This window comes from Hipposideros armiger, unplaced genomic scaffold (genome assembly GCF_001890085.2).
Source record: "Hipposideros armiger isolate ML-2016 unplaced genomic scaffold, ASM189008v1 scaffold_152, whole genome shotgun sequence".
In the NCBI taxonomy this organism is placed as follows: Eukaryota; Metazoa; Chordata; class Mammalia; order Chiroptera; family Hipposideridae; genus Hipposideros; species Hipposideros armiger.
In genome coordinates, this window is record NW_017731502.1 from 774,126 (window position 1) to 783,861 (window position 9,736).

The 9,736-nt window shown below is 47.6% G+C and overlaps 1 protein-coding gene across 1 annotated transcript in view; it reads right to left on the minus strand.

The window, feature by feature from the left end:
- Positions 1-9,736, minus strand: part of SLC6A11 (solute carrier family 6 member 11) — a 151,247-nt gene that overhangs the window by 103,963 nt on the left and 37,548 nt on the right. Inside the window, exon 5 of the mRNA XM_019651107.1 lies at positions 6,782-6,914. Coding sequence (XP_019506652.1) covers positions 6,782-6,914 — 133 coding nt within the window. The remainder of the gene's footprint in view (positions 1-6,781; positions 6,915-9,736) is intronic.

Here is a 9,736-nt window from a genome sequence, read left to right on the forward strand (position 1 = left end):
AGACTTAAACGTAAAGCATAAAACTATGAAACTCCTAGAAGATAACATAGGAGAAAACCTAGGTGACTAAGTATGGCGATGACTTTTTAGATGCAACACCAAAGGCATAATCCAGGAAAGAAATAGTTGATAGTATGGACAGCATTAAAATTAAAAACTTCTCTGTGAAAGACAATGTCAAGAGAGTGAGAAGATGAGCCACAGGCTGCGAGAAAATATTTGCGAAAGGGACATCTGATAAAGGACTGTTATCCAAAATACACCAAGAACTCTTGAAACTCAACAATAAGAATACAAACAATGGGCCAAACCCTTAACAGACACCTCACCAAAGATATATGTAAATAAGCACATGAAAAGGTGCTCCATGTCACAGATCTTCAGGGAAACGAAAATAAAACCAAGAATGAGATACCACAGGGCACCTATTAGAATGGCCAAAATCCAAAACCCTGACAACACCAAATGCTGGTGAGAATGTAGAGCAACAGGAACTCTCATTCACTGCTGGTGGGAGGGAAAACTAGTACAGATACTTTGGAAGGTGGTTTTGTACAAAACAAAATATACTCTTACCATATGATCCAGCAGTCATGCTCCTTGGTATGTATTTACCCAAAGGAGCTGAAAACGTATGTCCACACAAAAACCTGTGCACAAATGTTTATAGTGGCTTTATTCATAACTGCCAAAACTTGGAAGTACCCAAGATGTCCATCAATAGGGGAATGGATAAACTGGTATATCCAGACAATGGAATGGTATTCAATGATGAAAAAGAAATGAGCTGTCAAGCCATGAAAAGACATGAAGGAACCTTAAATGCATATTACTAAGTAAAGTAAGCTAACCTGAAAAGGCTACAAACTGTCTGATCCCAACTATATCACATATGGAAAAGGCAAAACTAGAGAGACAGTGAAAAGATGAGTGGTGGCCAGGGGTTGGAGAAGTGGGGAGATGAATAGGCAGAGCACAGAGGATTTTTAGGGCAGTGAAACTATTCTGTATGATACTGTAAATGGTGGATACATGTCATTATACATTTACCCAAACACATATGATGTACAATACCAAGAATGAACCGTAATGTCCACTGTGGACTCGGGGTGACCGTGATGTGTCCATGTCGGCCTATTGGTCATAACAAATGTAGAACTCTGGTGAGAGATGTTGATAATAGGGGAGACTAAGCATGTGTGGGGGCAGGAGGTATATGAGAAATCTGTATTTCCTGCTCAATTTTGCTGTAAACCTAAAAATGCTCTAAAAAAATAAAGTTTCTAAAAACAGGCAAACAAAAAACAAGGACACAAGAGAAATCGCAAAGATGTCTTCAGGTTTTGGTCACTTGATTTCAATGATTTGTTTTCTGAGTATCCAGAGAGAAATTGGTTCATCATCTACTCTAGAAGATGACAAGTTACGAGCAGCCTGAAAGCTTCCCCCTGAAGAAAGCAAGTATTTCAGATCTTCCCTTTTCTCAGGACTTCATAGACAATCAAGAAAGGTTTTTATTTATTTTTTGAATCCAGGTGTCTGGAATTTCCAGTAGTGTCTGAGGAGAGGAAGAATAACTGTGCAGGACTAAAACTGCAACTATTGCACTGGGGCAGGGAAATAAACAGTTTTCTGAGCACTACTGTGTGCTCAGTATCAATGTGTTCCCATTGAACCTTCCCATGAACTCCGAGCTAGAGGTATTAGAGCAGATGAGGACCAGGCTTAGGAAAGGCAGAGAGACCCAGGTTTGAATCCCAGCTTTGCTCCTGCCAAATGGGGTGGCCTTGGGCAAAACTTTCAACCTCTCTGGGCCTCCACTTCCTTATTTGCAAAATAGGGTTTGGACTTAAAAGCCAAGATGCCTTCCAGCTCTGACATGCTACATTCTAATAGTCCAGAGCCAGTTCTCAGCAATTAGAATCACCATGTTGCTAGGATCTGATTCTCTACCTGTTCTATTGTTTAATGCTGCCACTAAGACACTGAATTGCAATTGCTTATCTGTCTGTGCCCACCCTACTAGGCTGCATGCTGTGCGGGGACAAGACTATCACATCAACCTCCTTTCCATTGTATCCCAGCACCCTGCAGAGAGCCCCAGGCACAGGTGGAATTCATTCATTCCACAAATGGCTATTGAACAACAGCTACGTGGCACCTTGCTACTTACTGACGCTGGCACCTAGTTAGTATCTCTGTGGCCCTGAGCTGCTTCTTCTGAGAGTAGCAGTTGCTCACTCTGACCTTGGGGAGAGCCTGAGTGCTGGTCTCTGTGATGTCAGAAGATAGTATAGCACTTGAAGAGGGCCCAGGAGAAGATGGAGTGGAGGATACCTGCGGAGGTTGTCCCTGGGGAAGACGCTAATACCAGTGCAGTCTTGGGGCCCATGCACTGCCCGCTGGGCCACTGGAGAAAGCTGCTGGACCTTTACATGGCTGTGTCACAGCTTCATCAGGGATCTACCTATGTGTGACCTGATCCTGAACCCCCTCTTTGACAACCACTTGCCCAAAGGTTGAGTCTGCAACATCTGCCTCCAGGAACATGCTCGTTGAACTGAGTTCAAGTCGAGGTTTTAGTTTTTACCTTGGAGATAGAAGGTGGCTGGGAACTTTTTCTCGAATGAATCAAGTTTCAGAAATTTCTGCTGAGGTCTGAGTATGGACAATGGGCTGGAACTCAGTCGTGACCTGGACAATAGCGGGAAGATAGGCTTCTCCTTCCTTGAACAGCTTCATGAAAGCGGCTCTGGCCAGGGTCCAGCAGGCAAGAGGTAGGGCGACCTCTGCCCACTTGGAAAGACTCAGATGACCCCATGTTTATTTTTAGCTATTTTTGTACACAACCCAAAAGACCTTTGGACACTGGGCTCATGTCCACGGTGAGATGAGAATTAATCAGTGACAAAAGCATTAGAGACCCTCTCCTGAAGAGCCCAAGTGCCAATCCAGGGACCCTAGGTCTCCCGAAACTGAGATTTGAGCCACAGAACCTCATCATTTATAAACAGCTCTAGTTCCTAATCTGATACTTGATAGTTACTCGCTTTGTGAGCTTGGACAAGTCCCTTCCCCTCTCTGAGCCTCAGTTTCCTCATCCATAAAATAAGGGTGGGGGGTGAACCAGAGGGTTCCTAAGGAGTCTCACAGCACCAGCAAACCACAGCTCATCCTGGATGCTAACCTTGGCCTTGGGCATGGAACATGGGAAGTGCCTTTGAAACCCAGCCTTCAGAGAACGGCTTAATTGGCTCTTTTGATTTCAGGGCTTCCCTTAAAAGCACATTCAGATCCAGCTGCAACCAACTACTACTGAGCACCTACTGTGTGCTAAGCTATCTCATTAACTAGACCATAAAAAAATTGTCATTGTCCCCATGTCATAGATGACAGGCATGGGGGTATCCTTACCCAGAGCATGGGCTCCACAGTCACCAAGGCCTGGGGTTAACCCCGGCCCTCTGCTTCCTATCTGTGGGTCCTTGAGCAATTTATAGAATCCCTCCAAGCCTCAGTCTCCTCATCTGTAAAACGAAGATAATGCTAGCCCCCCCTTTCATGGGGCTGTTTCAAGGTCTGATTAGAATGGGCATGTGAAGTGCTCAATTGCGAATGCCTGTTACTACTTATAAGTATTATCACCAATGCTATCATTACCATTTCTGGTAGAGATGAGAAAAAGTAGGCTCAGAAAGGGTGTGTGAAAGGACATCACTCAAAACACCACAGTGTTCTAAATTTTTTTTTTAAGATTTTTATTGGGGAATTGGGGGATGGGAACAGCACTGGGGAATTGGGGGAAGGGGAACAGACAAGTTGCTCTCCTTTTGTTCTTCAGTCTAGTTGTGGAGGACATTGCTTCACTGGCCCAAGTTGGCACCATCATTGCGCTCTTCCAGGGCGAGGCAGATCAGTCGCCGGCCTCTGGACGGCCACTCATGGATGGCGGCTGCTGGCTGCTCACGCTGGCTGCCGGCTACACACGGTAGCCCATGGCAACCCACTGCATCAGGGGCTGCAGCCTACGCCGTCGCCGGCGACTCATGGCAGCCTAGCTCCAGGTTGAGCTGTTGTTCAACATCTTAGCTGTAGAGGGCAGTGTCACTGGCCCTCATGTGGGATCTGAACTGGGGCCCTCTGGCGTCCCAAGCCAGGTCTTAACCAATGTGCCACTCGGCTGGCCCTAAATTTTAATCAAGTCCATGGACGGGCCAGGTGGGTGAGTGTTGAGGTACAAAGTCGCCATGTAACTGCCCAAGCAACTCAACCTCTCAGTCCTGGGGGCTTCACCTACACAACAGAGGCAGCGTCGCCCAGTTTGTGGGGCTTCATGTGCTAGTGCAGACGCAAAGCCCCCAGCAGAGCGTGGAGTGAGCATGAGGCCACAGAGGACTAGTCCCTCCCTTCTTATACGCCTTTACTGAAGCCTCCAAAAATGTAGCCTGCCATTCTACATTCTGCTCCTGCATTAGAATTCTCTGGGAAAAAAAAAATTCTCTAACACACAGGTTCAGTGCACCAACCAATGGCAAGTGGCCCCACTGTGGGACTAAGGTTTCTCCTGAGGGTGGAGTGGAACCAAATTTGCCATGGCCCATGTTGTTCTGGGCCTGAGTTAAAGTCTACATGTGCATGTGGACAATCGATGCACATGTATGCACCCGAACCTCATCCAAGCAGCCTTCCCCACAACCACATACAACGCCAGCCAGCAACCTGCTGGCCTCTGCACCAAGTCCCGACCATGTGGCAATCATAAGAGAAGCAATAGTAAAACCAACCATGACATCTCCTCCCTTCTCTTTATGGTTCCCAATGCATTTTCACTGTTAGCTGGGTAAGGCAGAGGCTGTGTTTTACTCAACTGTAGATACCCACTGAGTAATGCTCGGTACAGAGTAGATATTCAGAAACGATTTCTTAACTGAATAAATTTTATCTTTATAACAAGATTTTCAAAAATCAGCATAACTCAGCACTTACGATCAGTTACACACCCTGCTAAGCACTGAACATGGGTCCTTGCATTTCCTCGTCACAATCACCCCATTAGGAAAGCTCAGTTATCAATCCCTGTTTTGCAGAAAAGGAAAGTGAGGTTCAGAGAAGTTAAGTGACTTGCCTAAGGTCATGGCTAGTGAGTGACAGACCTGAGATGTGAATCCTGATTCCAGACCCTGGTTCTTAACACCCCCGGTCATTTTCCTCCTCTTTAGCCAGAGCAAGGAGGGGGACAGGAACAACGTGTATGCAGTCTGAAGAAATAGGTCAAGAATGCAATGGTTTTTGTATTTGGAAAACCAGAAAAACCCTATTGTCGTTCTGATACAAAGTAGAGAAAGCAAAGATGAGCAAAACCATCTTGGCCGAAGGGACATGAGTCTCTGTTCTACTCAGGCACATTTATGATCACTTTCTAGTACATTCTCGGCTCCCTTATAGCCCACAGCATGGGGCTTGTTGGTACTTCTTCTGTGCCCTAACTTCCCTCCTGTAGGTCCACCCCCCTCCAACATTCTAGCAGTTTCCTCTTGATCCCACCTGCTACTGTGAGAGACAAGGGGATCATCGTTTGTAACAGGGCCCAGGGTTGTTAAGTTCCTCTTTCCTTGGAGGTTTTATGTCTAGCCCCTGCCCCAAACAGTTGCTTACAATAAAGTTTATGAGCGACTGTCTACCAGAAGCAGGCAGGCAAGGAGCGATGGGGTTGGGCAACCCAGAAAAACTTCATTTTCCTTTTTTCCACAAGGGAAAATGAGTAGCACAAATGAGGAAATGAATGGCACTGACGCTCAGCCCCAGGATCAAGGGCAATAGGGAATGGTGGGACTGTGGCCAATCCAGTACCTTTGAAGGAGTGGCTGCTGCCCAGCTCAGCCACATTCTTCCTTGTAGGTATGCAAATTCAGTGTTGACGATTCTTTCAGCCTTCAGTGGGATGCCAGAACACTATTTCCTTTTCCACTAGAAAATTTCCTAGTTCCTGAATGTTGGCAACTCATTCTTTCCCTTCCTTTTTTTTTAAAAATAAAACACGAGTGGGCTGAATTTGGCTATGAGCTACATGTTTATAATCTCCCTTTATCCCTGTGGCCAGATAGCTGTGCTCGCCAGACATCCCTGTGCTCCCCAACATTTCCCATCCTCCCTTGCAGCTAAGTGAGGCCGTGCCTCAGGTTCTGGCCTGCAGTCAGGAGTGGAGGAACCGTGGTGACTTCCAGGCCAGGGCAGTTAAGAGGCACCGTCTCCTCCCATTTCTCCTCCCCGACAAGGTGCCAACCCTGGAGGCCATGTGGTGCAGATGGCACAGTAAGGCAACAAGATGGAAGTGTCTGCCCTTACAGACTCCCGGCAGGTGAGACCTTGGAGTCTGTCCGGTGAGGCAGCCAGCATTACCTGCACTAGCACACACCTGGTGTGCCTGTCTTAATTACAAAAACCTACATGCAAGTAGTTTAGCATTTTCTGGTTTTCAAAGCACCTTAACCCTCCTTTCCTTCTCCACTCAGTAAGAAGAAAGGTTAAAGCTTTGTTATTTCACAGATGAGCAAACTGAGGCTCAGAAGGTAGAAGTGAATAATCCTGACCTGTGTGGCAAGTAAGTAGTGGACTGGGATTCTAGCTCTGGGTTCCTGAGTGGACTCCCTGTCCAGTGCTCCTCCTATCTCCTAACTTAAGAGCTGGCGTTACAACGTAAACTCCCTGGTACTCTCTGGGTTGCCTGTGAACTTGTGCTCTCCCCTGCATGCAGCCAATTGCTTGAAGATGCGCCTCTTACCTTTCCTGTGGATTTGGTCCCCTTCCAGATACAGAAGTAGCAGATGGTCCAGGCTGCCAGGAGACACAAGGCCAGCTCCCAGCGGAGGTTCCCAATGTGCTCGATCCCATCGGAGATGGCCAGGACCCGGCGCCTACAGAAGGGAGGGCCAAGAGTCACGGGGGCTGGAGATGGCTCGCTCCAGCTGAAACTTGAGCAAACTACGCAGAGAGGGAGGCATCACCTGCTCACTCACTCACCCGTCCCCCACCATACACCCAGCATCTTCTCTGAGCCAAACCCAGGACCAGGTTTGGGGGCCTCAGAAAGGAACAACAGCTAGCTCCCTGCCTTCATGGAGTCACTCCATGGAGGGAAAGGGGGCCCAGTTAGTAGACGGGTTACAGTGCAGCATGATAAGGGGTATGATGAAAGGGCCTTTGGGAAGACCAAGAAGCCCCTAGCCTACCTCAGGGTCCTGGGAGACCACTGGACTGTCCACAAACATTCCAGGTCCCTCTCTGAGGGGAGATCACACACCCTGGCCTGCTGAACTCAAGGGTGGCCACTGGACTTGCTTTGGCCAAGTGCCTCTGTGTCCCTTCAGACAGAAGCTTTCAGAGGCAGGTGGCGTGGTTCATTGTGTCCCCTATTCCCTACTGTTGCTGTCATGACAGAAACATGTGTCAAGATGGAGCCTCCAAGAGCCTAAGTTTCTGAGTGACTACACGAGCCCTCCTGTCACTCTGTGCCAGAGGTGTGGTGTGAGCAAGAAACGAGCTTTGTTGCCTTAAGCTACTGAGATCTTTGGGGGCGTTTGTTACTGCAGCATAAACCAACCGATCCTAACTGCTGCAGAGGGCCAGGGAAAGCTTCCTGGAAGAAGTGATANAGTGTGTGAGAGTGTGAGTGTGTGTGTGTGTGTGTGTGTGTGTGTGTGTGTGTGTGTTTTCCTGCCTTGGTGTCCTGAAGCTCTGAAAGGAATAAAAACAGAGCCCTAAAGCAGTGAAAAGGCAGGATTCTTCTTAAAATCCCAGCTAATCCTGCAGCTTCCTTTAAAGTGGCAACAGGAGGAGGCGGGGAAGGGACCAGAATTGTTCTTGTAGCACCCTCCCCTCCCAACCACTGCTCCTGGAGACCAGGAAACAAGGGGCAAAAATCCATAAATCAACCACCGAGAGGAGGACAGAAGAAGGAACTGAGCAGAGAGAGAACAAAGTACAGGAGCCAGCTGGGGAGGTAGCGGGGGCGGCATGAGGGGACGCTTTGACCATCTGGTGGACAGGGATGGCTGCCCGCAGGGGGCAGGGCGTCTAGGCCAGAGGCTGGGCGAGCCACCACACTTCAAAAGTCAAAGGACAGTGAGGTCACCTGGGCCACAGCAGGTCCCGCAGAACAAGGATGCCACTCCAAAAGGCGTCTCGGATCTGACTACTTCTATTCCACTTCCACCCCTGCCCTGGTCACCTGCTAACAGGGTTCCCATGGCCTCTCTGTCCCACTCCCATCCATTCATAAGTGACCAGAGCCAGCATTTAAGGATGAAGATGAGAGCGTGCTACCCCTGCTTAAAAACTGTTAGTGGCTCTCTACTGCACTTAGAATAAAATCCCGCCCCTTCACCATGCCCCATGCTCTGACTCCTGCTGATTTCCCTGCCTCGTCGTTTGTCACCATCAGGTCCATCTGGGCCCCAATGCGCTTCACCTCTCAAATTCACCAGGTCCTTTCTACTTGAGAACTTCATATGTGCTGCTCACCCAGCCAGTCCTTTCTCACCCTTCACATCACAGATGGAGAGCTCTCCTCAGGGAACCCTCTTCTGATCCCTTGAGGGGTTCCTGTGCCCTCATTCTTCTCTCTCACAGCCCCCCTTCTCCCGTTCACAGCATTCTGTGACTTGGTCATTCTCCATTTCCCTCACCAGGCTGTAGCTCCACCGTTTGGCTTTACTCGCCACTGAAAAGAGCCCCCAGCCTGGTGCCTGGCACATAGTAGTTGTGCAATAAACACTGGATGAATGAAAGAATGGATGAATGAATGAGCAAAACATCCATAGCAAGTGATTTGGATACAAGAAAAAGCACATTTGGGGGCTGAAAAGGCTGGGGTGAGATTTGATGGATTCTTCAGAAAAGCTCCCCATTGCAACCACCGCTATAGTTTTTCAGTGTTTGAAACAGTCCAGGCTTTGGGTGATAGCAGTTTATGTGTTAGTTTCTTATTAAATGGCAAATAGTCTACATGAATGAGTTTAATAGATTAGAGATCCACAGGCTTCTTCTGTGAAGGGTCAGACAGGGAATATTTTAGGCTTTGTGGGTCACACAAGTCTCCGTTCCAACTACTCAACTCTGCTGCTGCAGTAGCACAAAAGCAGCCACAGACAATGTGCAAAGGAATGGACGTGGCTGTGTTCCAATAAAACTTTATTTACAAAAACAGGCTGTAGGCCAGATTTGGCCCTCAGGCCACAGTTGGCCAATCCCTGGTCTAGACACTAATGCCTAGCAAAGCCACAAGAAAAGGATATTGTAATGACCAATTTTTCCAGTCTTCAACAAATATGCACAGCAGGTATGACGAATCTCACAATATCCTAACATTGCTCCACACACTGTCATGTGATAAAACAGAATAAAGACAGGGGCGCCTTGAATTTTTTTGAGGTTGTTGTTTCATAGATACAAAGCATTTCATTTGTATCATTCAGCATATCACCAATGTTTGTACAAATGGGAAATTCTAAGTGCAATTTTTACTCTGGAGGTGCTAGGGAGCTATGGAGGGCCCAACATTTGTTGAATGTGTGGTTGGGTGAGTAGATCGATGAACAACAAAAAATGGAGAGGACAGAATGTTTACCAGATTACAAAAGTAACGTGGTCAATAATTGGATGAGACATAAAGGGAGATGTTGTAAAAAATGACTTGAGGGCCGGTCGAGTGGCGCGATGGTTAAGAACTGGCTTGGGA